Consider the following 17,045-nt stretch of genomic DNA (forward strand, 5'->3'; position numbering starts at 1 on the left):
AGCTCACCCCCTGCCCAACACATTCCCTTTGCACTGAGGAAGAACCTGCTCCAATCCCCATCTTTGTCATTTAATTGCAATCTGCAAAAATTACAGCACTTGGCACCGCTGGTGGGGGCTCCCCTGAACCGACACCGCCCTGAAATGCCATCAGCCCAGCCAAGAGGAGAGCCCTGTCCCTTCCATGGTGATCTGTGCCTCCTTCACAGGTAGTTGTCCTCCTCCTCTTCCTCCTCCTCCTCCTCGTCCCGTGCCAGTGCCTCGATGTCATTTGTGATGTTGGTGATCATGCGGTTGAAGGACTCGGACTCAGAGCGCAGGGACCAGCTGTCGTAGCTGCGCACAGCGGAGGCCGACGTGTTGCTCATGCTGCGCTTGATGCGGCCGAAGCTGTCGGTGAGGATGCCGCCCTCCCTGATGCCGATGCTCTCCAGGAAGGTCTCGAAGTACCCAATGTCTTGATCAGGGATGAAGGGCCTCATCCCTGGGACAAGTGCCACAGAGTTTTGTGGTGTGACCGTGCCAACCCCATCTGGGGGCAGCGGGGTCCCACCAACCCCTTGCTGCGCACCCAAGACCCCGTCCCCAAGGATGCACGGATGGTGTAGCACAGACCGATCGCTCAGGGCTGCCCCAATCCCTGGGGCACTCACCCAGCAGGAGGAACTTCCTCCGGTCCCCGTAGAGGCGTAGGAGCTCTGTGCAGTACTCCTGCACCGGAGTGCCCAGCCGGTACTCGCGGAGCATCAGGGCAAACTGCTGGATCTCCTGGGGAGACAGCTTGTTGCGCAGCTGGGGGGAAACAGGGATGGGTTGGGGCTGGAGGCGGAGGTGCTGGAGAGGAGTGGGATCCCCTACCAGCCCCCAGCCCTCACCGTCACCATGTAGTCCTGCAGCTGCTCCAGCCCCACACTGCTCTGGTCGCTGCCGCTGCAGGCGGTGGCCAGGCTGTGGTGGGACTGGTGGAAGGAGGGTGAGGATGTCCCACTATAATATGCCTCAAATGTCTCATGGGAACCATTGCTGCTGGAGGACAGGGCAGGAAGGGGTCAGTGGGTGCTGGCACTGCTCTTGCACAGCACCCATCAGGCAGGGCAGTGAGGATGTGCACCTGCCCCAGAGCTGGGAACTCACAAGGAGCTGCAGCAGCTGTAGTCAGCATCGTAGCCATACGTCCCATCTGTGCGGCAGCTCTCACCTGGGGAGGGAAAGCTGAGTTCAGAGAACCAGGGTGTGAGTCCCCACTCTGTGCTCGTGCCCTTCAGCCCCGTGTCACCGCACTTAAGGCTCTCACACACGCCTCCATCCACTCACTTCTGCTGGAGAGCCAGGGCCGCGTGGGTGTGGAGGTGTAGTGGTACCCGGCACGGTCCACACATTCAATGCTCTGATCACCGTAGATGATCTGGAAGACCTGGCAGATGAGTGCACAGGACTCCTCGGCCGCATCCTGCAGAGGACCAGAGGGGATGGGGAGTGGGCGCATGCCGGGAAGGGAACCCAGTGCCGGGAACCCGCGGGTGCTCACCCTGTTCGGCACAGCGAGGATGACGAGGTTGGAATACGCGTCGGGGCACGGCTCCTGGGGGTCCAGCGGGTTGCCACCGGGGTGCCGTCTCTCCCAGCTGCCGAAACCGGTGCCGCGCTCCCAGCTTCCACCCGCCGTGCCGATCCGCCGCCGCTCCCAGCTGCCGCCGCACGGCTGCCTCCTCTCCCAGCTGCCCGACGGCCGCCCGCGCTGCCGCCGTTCCCAGCTGCCTCCCCTCCGTCGCTCCAGGCTGCCGCCCTGCCGGCCCTCCTGCCCGCCCCGAGCCGCACGCCAGTCCAGGCTGCAGATGGTGTGCCGCCGCTCCATCGCACCTCCCAGCCGCCCCGGCTCCGGCCAAGAGCTCCCCGAGCGCTTCTCAGCTGGGGGCACCTCCGGCACCGGGGCCGCTTCGGGGTATGCGCCAGCGGGGACTGGGTCCACTCCCAGGCCTGGAGGCAGCGAGGAGGGTCGGGGCATCAGACTGGGGACGCCAGCTCTCACACCTGCCCCATCCCACTGACTGGGCGAGCTTAGGAATGCACCCCATACCCAGCCTGGGGCTCAGCCCCCTCCCCAGGAGCCTGGCTGTGGCTTGCTGCTGAGCGTGGGTTTGCTGAGCACCAGAGCCCCTGTTCCCTCATCTGGGCTGGATGCAGTGGGGGTGGGGGGCACTTCCTGCATTCTCTCCTGCTGCCATTAAGTGCAGCTGGGGCCGGGGGAACAGCTGGGAGCTGTCTGCAGGAGCAACGGGAGCAGTGGGCAGCTGCTGCACGTGGTGATGCCCTGTCAGAAGATGGAGCCGGCTCCTCCCCATCGCATCAGGGTGCCAGGTGCTTGGAGCCAGCTGTATTGCAGTGGGGTGCCTGCACCTGTTTTGAGGATGAGGAGGTGCAGGGCATCGTCACGCAGGTAGGAGGCTGCAGCGATCTCATGTGTGGGGATGCGCAGGATCAGCTCCTCGTTGTCACGCCAGGTGAGCAGCAGGCACCGGGCAGACAGGCTCAGGATGCTGTCCTGCTCCGGGGTCGTCTGCAGAGGCAGCTCCTTCAGCTGCTGCAAGCAGAGAACATTCTGGGGTGTGGGGACTTGATGCTACTGTGGGGTAGCACTGTGGGGTGACAAATGGAATGTTGGGCGCTCCCTTACCCTGGCAGTGTCCAGCAGCTGCAGCACCTCATCCCGGCTGGAGGGGTTCAGCGAGGCTGTTACCCAGGTCAGGTGGCCCAAAAACTGGGGGGACAAAGCCTGGGGTACTTTTGGGATGGAAAATCATCCCCCCCTGGGATGCAAGGGGAACACAACGCAGGGCCATGGGGAGTGCACCTGCCCCCCCTTCCCCCCCGCTCTCCCTGTCTCTGGACAGAAGGGGACAGAAGCACTCCCAGCCCTGCAGGTAACCCCCTGCTTTACCTTCACCTCCTTCTCCACATAGTCATGCAGCAGGATCTGGGGGTCGATCAGGTAGTCAGGGGGGTACAGTGGCACTGAGTGCAGCGGCCGCCGGTAGACACTGCTGCGGAGAGCTGCCCTCCGTGCAGCCTTGGGGAACACCAGGCGCCGGATGGGCGACACGAAGCCCTGCGGGGTTTGGGCACACATCAGCACAGCTCCTCCCTGCTGGATCCCCCTGAAACCTGAGGGGCTCAACCCCGGCACCGAGGGGAGCCCCCAGCTCCCAACCCTCATCCCGGCACCCCAAGACCCGAGGAGCCATGGCCCCACAACGCACGCACCTTCTTCCCTTTCTTGGTCTCGCAGTCCATGGCGCTGCTGCCGTCCTTTCTGTCCAACGCCTTTGTTGTTTTCCTGTCGGAAACTCCACCAGAATGGCTCGGATGTGAGTTCCTGCCCCTCTGCGGGTGCTGGGCTGGACTGGGCTGGGAATGGGGCTGACAGTGGAACTGGAGTTTGTCTGGGCTGGGCCTGAGACCAGAACTGATACGGGATTGAGACTGAGCTGGGACTGGCGCTGGAACTGGGACTGAGACTGGGACTGGGAGCAGAACTGGTATGAGACTGGGATGGAGCTGAGACTGGGATTGGTACAAGACAGTGACTGTGGGTGGTATGGAGCTGGGACTGGGTCTGGACCAGAACAAGAGCTGGGGTGCCTGTGCACTATGCAGCAGATCAGCCCCTTCCCCTCACTACCACGGGGATCCCAAGGACCCCTGTCTGCCCCCATCCTGGCAATGAAGGAGGACTCCATCTCGAGGCCACACAGCAGTGCCCAAAGCTCTCGGACCCTAGGGCAGCCCATGGACTCCTGCTTTGGGACTGGGGGTCAGATGGTGAATAGGGCCCCCCGCATGGAGGAGGTTGGACTGGGATTGCTGGCAACGGGGCTGTGTCCAGCAGTTTCCTCCCCAGCACATCACATCCTGCCCACACACCCCTTCCCTGCCAGAGGCAGCAGGGCTGAGGGCTCCAAGCAGGTGGCTCATCCACAGCTGTTCCCAAATGTCCCCAGCATCCTGGGAGCTCCACTTCAAGGCCCTGAGCCTGGCAACATGGGGGGGACTGGGGAGAGCCGGAGGAGCCAGCAAGGAAAAGGCTCTGGCAGGCAGTGCTTATTGAAATGAATTTAATATCTCATGTTGCAGCAAAATTAAAAATATACAAAAAGTTTGTGGTATACAAAAAAGTCTCGGTCAGACCCCGGTCTCTCGCTCATCCCCTGCCCCTGCCAAGGGTCCCAGAGAAGAAGGTGGCACACAGAGTATTTACAGTACATGACAGCCGGGCTCCCAGGTCCCAAGCACCAGGGGGGGGACGTGGCTGAGACCCTCAGTCCCTGCTGGGGAGAAACAGCCCCAGCCCAGAGCAGCGGGGCCTGGTCCTGGTCTGAGCTTCATCCCCCATTCCCTGAACTTGGGGTGGTCCCGCTGTCCCCGCCAGGACTGAGGCCTCTCAGAGCTTCCCCTTCCCCAGCTCAGCCCCAGCTCGAGCCCTCTTGGTGCGATCCCAGCAAGTGCTGCTGTCCTGACACTGCTGCCATCTTCACTGCTGCCAGCCGGGCTTGATTCCCCCAGCATTGCCCCTGGAGCAGGGCTGGGGAGCCACCGGGCTCAGGGGCCATGAGGGCAAAGCAATGGAGTGGCCACGTGCCATCCCACACAGCCCCACACTGCAGCCTCTGCTCTGATCCCGACATGGGAGCAGCCCGGGTCTGAGGGTACCGTGGCATGAGTGCATAGAAAAGAGTCCCTATGACCTGTGCCCCTGGGAAGGGCACGGGCTGCACCTCAGCCCAGGTGGCGTGGCTCCACATGGCAGTCACAGGCAGAGGGCTGCAGCATCCAGCACCAGCATGGCACTGGTGTGGCACCAGCACAGCAACTCCTTGGTGGCTGGGAGGCTCCAAGCTGCTGGCACCCGGCTGCTCCATGCCCAGCTGGCTCCCATCTTCCATTACACTTCCCTGAGGATAAGGGCTGCCTCCTCTGCCAGGACCTGGCTGGGGCTGTCCTGGGGCTCGCTGGGACAGAGTGGGATTTTTTGCCCATTCCTAGTAGTAGAGGAGGAGTGAGGGTCGCGGAGGGGCCCAGCCCACTGCCCAGACCCAGCTCTGCTCTGCACCCTCCTCCAGAAAGGTTCCGAGGCGTTCAGATAGCACCAGTTAGCACCAGTGACCCCACGTGGCCCAGCCCAGCCTGCACTCATCCCTTGAACTTCTTCGGAGATATGGGAAACAAAAGCAATGCAGCCCAATGGGCACCTCCCAGCACCATGGGACATCGCAGGAACACCGGGGCTGGAGGAGGGCACCGGGGCTGTGAGGGGCTCTGGGTGGGATGTGTGTCCAGGGGACAGCAGATCTGCCCTGCGAACCCAGCTGCAAACACGCACACACACACACACACACACACAGACACAGACATGGGGCACAAACACAGGGTGGGGGTACATTCAGCACAGCCCTTAGGGCAGGGGGCACTGCGGGCTGGGACCAAGCCACGCACACATTCAAATGCAGAGCCCAGGGCAGCCCTGCTCCTCTGGGGAGGAAGTAAGGAGCTGAGGGCATCGTCTTGGCTCAGGTTCCTACTGCTGAGCTGGGGGGGCTGATGCTGATGAGGGGTGGATGGAGACGCTCTCGGCTGGAGAATGGAGGGGAGAATGAATGAGGGTGAATGTGACTTCGGGGAGCCCCCGGGCACATCACCACTGCCTTGCACAGTCCTCCCAGTGCCAGCCAGGCCCTGCCCCACCAGCGTCAGTGGAGGTAGAAAATGTCACACACAATGTCACCCGTCTGGTGAAAACCAACACAATGCAATGGAGTGGTTCCCAGGAGGGCAGGAGGGAGTGGAGAGGTGCTGTGCCTCCCTCCCACCACTGGCCTCAGGGCCAGGATCTCTGCCCCACGCATGGAGCAGTGACCCCAGGGGTAGGGAACAGCCGGAGCGTGTGTGGGGGAATTGAGGCTGAGATGAAGAACAAGGGGGGGCTGCCCCGGCTCTATGCCATGCGCTACTTGGGGTTGACAGGAGCCCCAGACTCCAATACGGCCCTACTCCAGACCCCTCAGCCCCATGGCTCTCCCCCAGCACCCACATTCTCCACATTCCCCCGTGCTATGTCCCTCTGTGCCCAAAGCCCCTCACCAAACGGGCTGCTCCCGTGCACCCCGCAGCCCCCACTCTGTGCCGCCGACCTGGCGGCTCAGGCACAGGTGAGGTATTTTGGCAAGGACGAGCCCCCGGCGCACGGCCGGCCCGTGGGGGGATAGCACCAAGGGACCTCACCGGCCCCTGCCCGCGGGGCGCTCGGCACGGCCACCCCTAAGTGCCGGCAAACCGAAAAGAAAGGCAAAACGCTGCGAAGAGACGGAACAGCCCGGCCGGGGACGCCCCTGCCCTACACGGTGGTCTCATACTCCAGGAGCTCCTGGGACACTCCTGCTGTGCGGTACTGTAGGCGCGGGGTGCTGGGCGAGGCGTACTCCAGCGCCAGGATGGTCTTCCGCAGGCGCCGGTCGATGAAATGGGCGTCCCAGGCCGGGTACTTCTTCCTGGGGAGGTCTATGCGGATGACGGGTCCCTCTGTCCGCGGGGTGCGGGCGGCCGGCGGCGTTGGGGCGCAGGGCCGCACCTGGAAGACGGGCACGCAGCTGTCCCGCTCCCCCGGCGCCCCTTCCCGCTCCCCCCCTGTAGTCCGCGGCAGCGAGCGCGGGGGGCTGGTGACCACGTCCGCAGGGGAACTCGGCGCGGGGGGCGGCCGCTGCTGCCGGAAAATGCAGCCCCCGGAGCTGGGACCGAACATGGGGCCGTTGGGGTGCAAGAGGCAGTAGTAGATGAACATGAAGAAGATGCCGAGGGCGAAGCTGGAGCTGACCACGCAGACGAGGATTAAGGCGTTGAAGTCGGAGATGGTCTTGCGGTCGTAGTAGAGGAACCAGAGGATGGTGAGGGCGGCGTTCTCCGACAGTGTGATGATGTAGTAGATGAACATGCGGTAGCGGCTCCGTCCCTCCTTGACATTGAACCAACAGAAGATGTAGATGATGCCCACCACCATGTTGTAGATGATCTCCTCCCACTTGGACATGCAGAAGTCCGTCTCGCCCTGGATGATCCAGAAGGTCATGATGCACCAGTGGGTGACGATGAAGATGCCGAAGTAGAGCTGGAACACGGAGGCAAAGAGGGCGAAGGCGATGGCGCGGGCAGCAATGGTGAAGAGGTGCCACAAGATCTGCACCACAGCTCCCTTGTAGGACATGGGCATCTTGTCCTCCCGCGAGTCCCGTAGCACCTTCTGGTAGGAGGCAATCATCCATGCCAGGGAGACCAGTGAGGCCGAGGCTGAGAACCCTATGGGCACAGAGGGGCTGTGAGAACGGTGGGGAGACAAGGAGGGGATGCGGCCATGACCAGGCTGCAGCCCCCCAACCTTTCGCTACCACCCGGAGGCTCCCTACCCTGCAGTGCCTCGATGTCATTCTGCTGCACCATGATGCTGAGCTGCAGCACCAGCTGCGGCGCGCTCTTCAGGAAGGTCTCCAGCAGCCGCAGCATGCTGATATCTGCGTTCTCAAACATCATCCTCCAGTAGAAGTGGCGGCGGCGGTGCTCGGCCTGCCAGCGGCTCTGCAGCCCCAGGTACAGCGTGCGGAGGTACCTGCGTGAGGGGGAGCGTTGAGGACGGCCCCCACCACGCTCAAATCCCACAGCTCTGCCCCGTGATGCTGCCATCCTGCTGCAGCATGGCACATCCCTCCTAACTGAGGCTGTGGAGATCCTCATGCAGCAGGTGTGAGGCAGCAGGGATGCTCCACCTGGTGCTGGTGCCAAGCCACTCTCACCCAGCCCTGTTCCCCACTCTCCCTGGCACAGGATCTCATTCCTTCCTCCATCCATGACCCCACTCTTCATCCTCTGCACATTTCAGGTGTCCCGCTCGCAACCCATCACTGTGCCAGGCTGCTTCTCAAAGTGGATATTTTGGTCCTGGCTGGCTCGCAGCCCACGCTGCCTGCCCTGGGCAGAGGAAGGAGGGAGCAGGAGGACCAGCTGGTCGTGCGGGGTGCCCACAGGGAGCTACCGTGCCGGTGCTGCCTTGGCTCTTGGCAGGGCTGAGGGCCTGAGCACAACCATATGGTCCATGCTCGGGGTCAGTGGAGCCATGCGTGGCACCGACGCACCACTGAGTCACCGGGAGCCCTCCCTACGGCACCGGGCCAACGAGGCTCAGGGAAATGCCGTGTCCCTAGGGAGGGAACACATGTACCATGGAGGGGAAACAGGGATGGATGTGTCCGGGCTGCTCCATGCCGACTGCTCACAGGTTTGGTAGGAGAGAAGGGAGACGGATGAGTATGAAAACAGAAAGATTAAGCAAAAGGAAGTCAGACCATAAAGCTCCCTCCCAACCTCGTAAAAATGTCACACAAACTGATGGCCTTTATATCAGATCCATAAAATGCTGTCAGTCGACTCCATTAGCCCGTGAGCACTGGGAGAAGCCCTGATCCCAGCACTTTCAGCTCATCCATCAGCAGGAAGAGGCAGAAGCCAGCCCAGTTCCCTCAGTGGCCCTGTCCCGGCGCCTCCCACACCAGTGGCCACTGCAGGGCTGATGCAGGGTTGGGGGCTGCGTGACCTGGAGGTGGGGGGAGCATCAGCTGGTGCCACCCATGCCCCAAAGCCACCCTGCTGCCACCACCATCTGCTCCCACAGCATGCAGGAGGGAAGGCAGGGACACCAACCCCACGGGGCTCCTGGTGATGCTTGGCAGGGGCACGGGGTGTCAGTGCAGCACTGCCTGCAGCATCCTCCAAAGCTGCCTCCATCACCTTCCTGCCAGGCTCCATCACCCTTCTGCCCAGCTCCAGCATCCCCTCTCCTGGCTCACACGAAGCCAGGGCAGCCCAAGGGCCCTGCTGCAGCCGGAGCTCAGCCGGGCTGATTTCAGCCTTCCCATCTGGCTTCTCCCTCTCCCCATCCCTGCTCCGTATGGCTCCTTCTGCAGCCTCTCCTCTCTGGAGAAGAGCCCAGTGCCGGGTGGTGGTGGCCGCATCCTGCAGGGCTGTGCCGTGAGCCAGTGCTGGAGAGGTTGGGGTGGCCAAAAGGAGCAGAGGGGACAGAGGGAAACTGGGGGGACACAAGCTGAGCTCTGCCAACCCAGCCCTGAGAACCTCCCAGAGATCTTTGAGCGCTGGCAGCCAAACAAGACGTCCCCATCTGCAAATTATACCATTTCCATCCAGCACCACAGTGGAAGTGGGGTGAGGCTGGGGAACCACACGCACCCCCATCTGCGGCTCCTCACCGCTCAACAAGTGGCCCTTGGACCCCCCCGCTTTCCACGGGGCCCGGTTATCCTCCCACCTTCCTGTCAGCTCATTAAACCGAGATTTCATCTCCCATCAACTTGCCAGAATGAAATGCTGATTCCTATTTGTTATGCATTTGATCACGCCGTTTGTGTTTCAGCCCAGGAAAAGATCCCCGCGCGCTGACGGAGCACCGCCAGGTTTTTATGAACTGAGCGCAGCAGCAGCTGCATGAGAAATACAGAATCAATTACTTTAAAAAAAAAAAATCATTTAATTTTCAAAAAACTGATGATGAGGCAGAAACAAACCAAGAGAGGCTCTTAGGGCTAATTACTGCCTCCTTTGTATTAAAAAGCCCAATCCGACAAAAATCTCCACGGAGGGTTGGGGTGGCAGTGGGGGCAGGAGCACCGTTTGCTCACCTCCAGCCCCACAGCACGGCCCCGCAGTCATCAGTCATCCCACAGCCTCATCACAGCCCTCAAATCTGTGGTCCCACTGCCATCCCAGCTTGCGAAGGTTGGAAGAAAAGCAGAGTCTTATTCCGAAACTTAATGCCAATCTTAACCCCAACCCTGGCTCTTCCAATGCCAGAGATCACCATCCTCAGGTGAGGAGCCACAGGGCCTCCCCCATTCTGAGAGTGAGCAATAGGAAGTATGATTTTCTTGACAGGTAATTTGAGATATCGTCCCTCATTGCTTCATTAAACCAAGGAGAAAATTGCTTTCCTGTTGCAGCCATGCCAATCCATGACACAATCCACAAAGCCGAGCCATTGGGGGGAGCCCCGTGTGCAGACTGATGCCTGGCCAGCAAGAAGGCCACGGTCCCCAGGTGCTCCCTTCCCTGCAGCCCCACCTCATCCCAGTTTCAGGACTGTGGGGAAAATCTGGGGCCGTGCAGGGAGTGATTGGGGCAGGTGAGAGCTGCCAAGGGAATTACAGTGGCCCTAGCCACAGGGCTGGATAAATGCAGGAGGGGAGGCATGAGCAGGGAGGGCCCAACATCACGGCCAAGGAAAAGCCTTCCTTTCACACGCAGTGTTTATTTGGCTGTAATTCAACACTTCTTAAACTGTCACATCCACCTGCACCAGACCCACTCTCGCTAATGGGTTTAGTGAACTGCATTTAACTGGTCACCCGAGCAAATCCCAAATCCTCGGATTAGAAAGAGCCTCAGCTGCAGCTTGAAACCAACGTGTCCTGGAGGGTCAGTGCTGAGAGTTACCACTTTAATTGGCTTAGGAGCCTGCAGCAGATAGGAGGCTGCAGCTGACACAACTGGGAGCAAAACCTGACCCGGCTCCAACCAAACCCCAGTAATTGCTCACCGAGCCCCAGGAATCTCATTCTCTTTCCCAGCTCTCCCAGTACACCCAGAAGGGGATCTCTCCCATCCTGCTGGACCGAGGAGGTGGGCTGATGGGTGGGGGGCAGGCAGGGAGGGAAGGACAGGAGCTGCTCACACAGAGCACATTGCTCTGTGAAACAAAGTTAGAGATCCCCGCAGCATCCCAAGAAAAGCAGCAGAGAAGCGCATGCAGACAACAAGGAGGAGGAAAGCAGCCTCTGTGCCACAGTAGCTCAGGAGGGGAAGCAGCACCAAAACAAGACCAAGAGCATCGCTTGCTCAGGGCATTGTTTCAGGAATATGCCATTGTCTCCACTCCCCTCCCAGCATCTCAAGGCTTCGGCTCCATTGCAGAACACTGGATGGAGTTCAGCAGAGCTGGGGGGGAGCGGCACTGGCTCCATCACACAGGGAAAGAAGGTGCTCAGATGGAAATGAGCGTGCCAAGAAACCATCAGCTTTGGAAGAGGGTGCAGAGGAGCATGCTCGAGGGGCTCGAGTCTGCTCTGGGTCAACTGCTGCTCATTCTGCCTGCAGGCCCACCAGGGCAGGGAGCAGAAATGCAGCCCCATGGGGAAACCTGGGGACAACCACTCCCTCCTTGCCCACAACAGCTCCAAGCAGGAGAAGGAGAAACCGGGGAGGAGGCTCTGAGCCCAAGGTGCTTGGTGCCCAGCAGGAACACTGCATATCCCTAGGATGTGGTCCCCATGGTCAGGCAGATGCCCTCACCAGGCCCAGCACCACCCAGGGACAACAGGCCCGTGCCACCCAGCAGGGCTGCAGCCCCTCACTCTGCCCACGCCCACAGCTCTTGCTCACAGCCAGGTTCTGCCAAGAGCCCTCCACCCCCTACTCCTTTTGTGGCTGCAGAGGGATTGGTCCCCACGCCCACCCCAGCTGCACATCGCCATGCCCACCTCCATCCCCCACCTGTGTCCCGGCCATCCCCACCTGTGTTCTCTGTCCTCCCTGCACCTGGGGATCCCCACTCATACCCGTACTGCGCTCTGCCCCTCCATCCAGCCCCATCCCATCCCTGCGACCCCTTCCTTTTACCTCCGGACGTGCCCCAGCTGCAGAAGCTGGATGCATCCCTGCAGCCCCATTAGGTTCATCCCCATCCCGTCCCTCCGACCCCCTCCTTTTACCTCCAGACCTGCCCCAGCTGCAGCAGGTGGATGCAGCCCTGCAGCAACCAGACGCAGAGGCGGCAGCAGCCGCGGCGGCCGCGGGCGCTGTCCTTGGTGCTGCCGGCGCTGTCCTTGGTGCCGACGGCGAAGTCGTACACGAACCACCTGAAGCTGAGCAGCTGCACCACGAGCGAGGGCAGCAGCACGAAGAGCAGCGTCAGCCCGAACCACCACCGCTGCCCCCGCACGTAGTAGTGGGCCGCCAGCCACAGGTCCGAAGCTCCGTCCGCGAAGCAGACGAGGAGGGCGCACAGCACCCAGCAGCCGTCCCGCAGCCGGTACCGCCGGGCCGGGGGAGTCGCGCCGCCCGCCCGCCGCCCTCCGCCGCCCTCCGGACTCTCCAGCCTCACGGCCGGGCCGCCGCCGCCGCCGTCCGACTTCGCGGCCATGTTGTCGGGGGAGAGGAGGAGAAAGGAGGGAGCGGGAGAGACTTCCGGAGGGAGGACGGAGCCGCCGAGCCCGCCCCGGCAGCGCCCGCCCCCCCGCCGGCCTCGCCCCGCGCCCGCCGGCCGGGCCCAGCCGCGCCGCACCGGCACCGGCCCCGCCGCTCCCCCACCCCGGCAGCTCCCTCCGCCGGCCCCGCCCCGGCCCCGCCGCTCCCCCTCTCCCGGAAAGGGCAGCGCCCCGCGGGCGCCTCCCCCTGCCCGGACCCCCGGCAGCCCCGGCTCGGACCGGCACAGCCCCGCCGCCGGCTGAATGCCCGGCCCCGCCGCCCGAGTGCCTCTGCCCGCATCTCCAGCGCCTGGAGTATCCCCAGCCCTTAGCCCTCATCACGGCAAAGCCTGCCCGTGGGTCCGGCCCCGAATGGGTGCGGGAGGTGAGAGCCTGGACCTGGGTGTACAGAGGTGCTGTGGGGCCGGGGCAGGAACGTGGGGACACATAGACATAGAGACGCAGAGACACAGACACGTGGAGACATAGAGACACAGGATCACGGGGACTCAAGGACGTAGGGACACAGGGACATAGGCTACCAGGCTTCCACCCAAGGCAGCCTGAGGAAGGGAAGAGGGCAGCTGTTGGGGCTGCTCCCCCTGGCACCTGGAGCCCACTGGGCTGAACCCATGGGGAAAGCCTCTGAGGAGCCGCACAACCTGGCCAAGCACCAAGATCTGTGCGTGGACCTCACTCTCCCCCTCCATTTGCTGCCTATCAGTGTTCAGATGCAGCACGTCCTGATCATCCCCTGTCATGGGGTACAGGGAGCACATTGCCAGCAATCCCAGCAGCGCCTAGAGGCCCAAGGGGAGGGAAAAGGGCTTTTTGCTGCTTTGCAGGGTGTCTCCAGGGAGAGTGACGGCACAGAGGCAGCTGTCTCTTTACAGCAGTCTCAGCCCCTCTCTGCTGGCTGCGTTTCAGCCTGCCAGGCTCACCTCAGCACGGTTGCTGCTGGAGGAGCCAAGCACTTGGATGAAGCCTGGCCCACGGTGCACACACTGCAGCACAGAGTGAGGGAGAGTCTGTTTTATCCCAGGAAACACAGCCAACTTTCCAACTCCATCTTGCATAGTGGCAAGGGGGGTCAGCTTAGAGCTGGGAAGAGCCTGGGTTGCTGGTGCATGAAGCCGTTGGAATATGCTGTGCGAGGAAGGCATTGTGCAGCCCAGGGGAGCAGAGGCAGGCCCTCTGCAAGGTGCATGTATTAGCACAGGTAACACAACTTAAATGCCACCTAACCTTGAGATGCTCCTGACAGATCCCCTCCACAAATACCCGGCTGGGGGAGGGGATGCTGCCTGCATCCCAGGAGGACAGGAAAAGAGCCATGACTGTCCAGAAGCAGGGGAAGCACCACTGGTGCAGAGGGGTCTGAAGGCTGTCCCTGGGAGTCTAGGCAATGGCACAGGAATGGTGCCATAACCCTCAGGTGATGGTGGGCACAGCCACAGGACAAGGGGAAGCCGGGGGGAGGAGGGATTCCTTCTTCCACAAACCCTGAAACGCCACCTCCAAAGCGGAGTTGAATGTCCAATGCCTGCATACGAGGTGACTGTGGTTTGATGTCTGATTTATCTTAACAGCAGACCCTGGCAATCACAGGAAAAGATGAGGGAAAAAAAAAATCCATAAACATGCCTGAAGCCTTCCTGTGCATCTGTCAGCAGACAGGCAGAGGGGGTTTCGAGCTGCATAAATAAAAGTGCTTCAAGAAAGGAAGAAAAAGGAACATGCTGAAACCCAAACCTTCAATGCGTAACAAAATACAGACAGATGCAAACCATCCCATAGCAGCGGGTGGATGGCCACATGCTCTGGCTGCACAGGTTCCCAGGAGGGAACATAAACATGCAATCAATCTGAACGAGCTGCCAGGCTGAGTCCAGCTTGCAGGCAAGCAGCTTGCCCGTGGCGCCAGGTCCAGTAGAAGAAAGGCCGTGATGATTTGCGACTGGCTCAGAGCCTGCTGTGGGAGAGACCTGCAGAGCGTGGCACCGGCAGCCATTCATTGCCTTGGGAATGTTTTCCAGGTGCCCAAGGCTTTGTGATGCCTCCTGCCACAGCTCAGCTGCAGCTCCAGTGCTGAGCTGCAACCCCCTGCGTGGCCACGGTAAACCTGGCCTTCATTTTGGTGTGAGCTGGTGAGCAGCGCTGCCTGCCTCAAGGATGGTCATCGGGCTTCTCTCTGCTGCTGCTAAAACACAGGGAGCCCATCTTCAGCCCATCTCCATTCTCATACCCAGCCCCATTCCCATTCCCAGCCCCCAATCCTGATCCCCAAAGGCTGTGTCCACGTATGTGAGGCAGGACAGACGGCCACGGCTTCTACTGCCCGTGAAGGTCGGGAGAGAGTGTGTCCCTGGGAAGCAAACCCAGCTCCAGCTCCAGCTGTGATCCAAGCACGCATTATGGAAATCAGGCTGTCTCCTGATCCCATCAAAGCAGAAAGGATCAAATGCTGCCAGGCAGAGAGCTGGAACCAAGGGCTCTGTGGTGGATGCTGCACTGTGGGGCTGTAGGGCAGGTCTGTGTCCCACATCCCATCTGCAGCCAACCCCAGCACTCACATCACAAAGAAGCTCCTCAGAAGACAATGTGGATGAGGAGCAGATGGATTCCAGGCCCACCTCGAAACCCCCACTGAAAAGGAGCATTTCTCAGCTTTGGCATGCAGCCCCATCCTGCTGCTTCTTCTGCTTGGTGTCAGGAAAAAAATCCAAACCGAGCCTGAATCACTCCCAGCCCGGCCAGGATGCTGTGCACAAAGTGCTCATTTCCACCGCTTCGCTGGGAGCCTTCTTATTTTAGCACACGCTGCCGCAGACTGAGATCTCTCCCGTTAACTGTCACAAACGACCTTACGAGATTAGGGCCGGTAATCTTCCGATCTGTTTAATCTTCCTCCGGGGATTATTCGCACAGCTCCGCTCCTCGCAGCCGCAGAACCGCAGAACACCCCGAAATGGAAGGGATGACCGAACCCAACCCCCGGCTCCACACGGGGAGCCTCGAAATCAGACCTCGTGTTTGAGAGCCCCGGCCTCCGGGGCAGAACCTCACCCCGACACCCAGGCGAACCGCCCCGCCGCAGCCCCGAGCCTCTCGGTCCATCAGCGCGGAGCGGAACCTCCGCGCCGCTCCAGGCGCAGCCGGGCCACCCGGCCGCCCCGCAGCGCCCCCCGTCGAACCGTCCGGCCGTTTCCCGCAGCGGCCGCACGGGGGCGCTCTGCCGCCCTCCGCGGAACTCCCGAACGCGGCCGCTGCAGCCGCCCGGCGGGGAGCGGAGAACGGACGGAGCGGCGCCGGCCGCCATGGCGCGGGATCCGGCCTTCGTGCTGCGCTACCTGGCCGAGGTGGAGGAGCTGGCCGAGGACGTGCTGGCGGCGCGGCAGCAGGTGAGGCCCGGTCCGGCTGACGGCTCGGCGCCGCCCGGCCCCCCCCTCCCATCCCTTCCCTTCCCGTCTCTCTGCAGATCGTCGATCTGGACGTGAAACGGAACCGGAACCGCGAGGCGCTGCGGGCGCTGCGCAAAGACCCGGAGCCCGAGGGTGAGAGCGGGAGCCCCGCGGGGACCGGGGCGGTGTGCGGGGGGCGGCGCTGAGCCCGTCTGCTCCTCGTCCGCAGGAAAAGCCATGGTCTGCTTCGGGAGCACGTTCATCGAGCTGCCCAAGGCCAAGACCGAGGAGATGCTGCAGAAGGGTACGGCGGGCTGTGCCCGGCGCTGGCCGTGATGAGGTTTGAGCTAAAATAGCCCCCGGGTCTGCGCTGTGCGCCGCTGCCGGCCCGTCCCGCACGCAGCACGACCCCCTCCTGCCCCGGGTCCTGCGGGCTCTCTGTCGGTCCTCTATTCAACCGCGGTCCCCCTTATTCCTGCTCTGCTATTTTCAGATCAGGAACATCTGGATGAGGAGATAAACAACCTCCGGAAAGAGCTGCGTGTGAAGGTCAACCGTCTCTATGAAGCTCAAGGTAAACGCTGCTGGTCTCGAGCCCCGCAGCAAAGGTCTGGCAGCAGAAAGTCAAAATCTGGGGCTGCTCTTCCTCTCACTTTGAAATTCCCTCCCTGCTCCGGCAACAATGCGTTGCTGCACAGCTGTCACCCAGCAGCGTGCTGAATGCACGCAGCAATGACCAGGTTGGACATTAGGAACAGTTTGTTCTCCAGAGGAGCAGCGATGCAGTGGCACAGCTGCCCAGGGGGGTTGGTGGGATCGCCGTCCTTGGAGGTGCCCAAGAACTGCAGAGATGCAGCACTGACAGACGTGGTCAGTGGGCACGGTGCAGTAGGTTGGGGTTGGATTTGATGCTCTCAGGTTATTTTCTTTTCCAACCTTCACGATGCTGTGAGAACAAACTGCCCTGCCCACGTGGAATGCTTCACGTGTTTCATAGCAGAATCCCGACGTCCTGCACGCTCTCACAGGTAAACCTGAGCTGAAGGGATTTAACCTGAACCCCATGACGCCGGAGGAAATGAAACTCATCAATCGCATCCTGGAAGGCTGAGGCAGCTGTGCCACCACAACTGCTGTGGCTGGGGATCACTCACAGTGTTTGCACTGCATCAGCCACAGCCTCCAGGATTTCCAGCACTGCTGGAGCCTCTCACAAAGAGCACGGGGAAAGATGCAGCTCCTCAGCTACAATTCTGGCTGTAAACTCTCCCTGCTCCTTGCTGAGGATGGTGGCAGAGCAGTGCAGAGGCAACTGCTGGAACAGTGGCTTATTCACAGCCTATGACAAACACCC

At 61.5% G+C, this 17,045-nt stretch overlaps 3 protein-coding genes across 4 annotated transcripts; 1 reads left to right on the forward strand and 2 right to left on the reverse strand.

The window, feature by feature from the left end:
- Positions 1-56: 56 nt before the first annotated feature.
- Positions 57-3,393, reverse strand: CCM2L (CCM2 like scaffold protein). Of its 2 annotated transcripts, none has more exons than XM_052683784.1 (10): positions 3,262-3,393; positions 2,939-3,106; positions 2,675-2,758; positions 2,398-2,581; positions 1,529-1,977; positions 1,315-1,450; positions 1,135-1,198; positions 876-1,023; positions 654-792; positions 57-484 (listed from the first exon to the last, which is right to left on the reverse strand). In XM_052683784.1, the coding sequence occupies exons 1-10, from the start codon at positions 3,289-3,291 to the stop codon at positions 204-206; spliced, it is 1,683 nt and encodes a 560-aa protein (XP_052539744.1). In that variant the 5' UTR covers positions 3,292-3,393; the 3' UTR covers positions 57-203. The 2 variants fall into 2 exon arrangements, with proteins under 2 accessions (XP_052539744.1, XP_052539743.1); XM_052683783.1 differs by having other exon boundaries at positions 876-1,026.
- A 705-nt stretch (positions 3,394-4,098) lies between these two features.
- On the reverse strand, positions 4,099-12,247 carry XKR7 (XK related 7). The gene is made up of 3 exons (XM_052683785.1): positions 11,817-12,247; positions 7,452-7,651; positions 4,099-7,344 (listed from the first exon to the last, which is right to left on the reverse strand). Exons 1-3 carry the CDS (start codon positions 12,245-12,247, stop codon positions 6,389-6,391), a joined length of 1,587 nt encoding a protein of 528 aa, XP_052539745.1. The 3' UTR covers positions 4,099-6,388.
- Positions 12,248-15,539: 3,292 nt separating this feature from the next.
- Positions 15,540-16,818, forward strand: PDRG1 (p53 and DNA damage regulated 1). Its single transcript, XM_052683835.1, has 5 exons — positions 15,540-15,691; positions 15,769-15,844; positions 15,921-15,995; positions 16,185-16,265; positions 16,720-16,818. The coding sequence occupies exons 1-5, from the start codon at positions 15,608-15,610 to the stop codon at positions 16,800-16,802; spliced, it is 399 nt and encodes a 132-aa protein (XP_052539795.1). The 5' UTR covers positions 15,540-15,607; the 3' UTR covers positions 16,803-16,818.
- The last annotated feature ends 227 nt before the right edge of the window (positions 16,819-17,045 follow it).

Source organism: Tympanuchus pallidicinctus, unplaced genomic scaffold (genome assembly GCF_026119805.1).
Source record: "Tympanuchus pallidicinctus isolate F22 unplaced genomic scaffold, pur_lepc_1.0 scaffold20, whole genome shotgun sequence".
NCBI classification, from domain to species: Eukaryota; Metazoa; Chordata; class Aves; order Galliformes; family Phasianidae; genus Tympanuchus; species Tympanuchus pallidicinctus.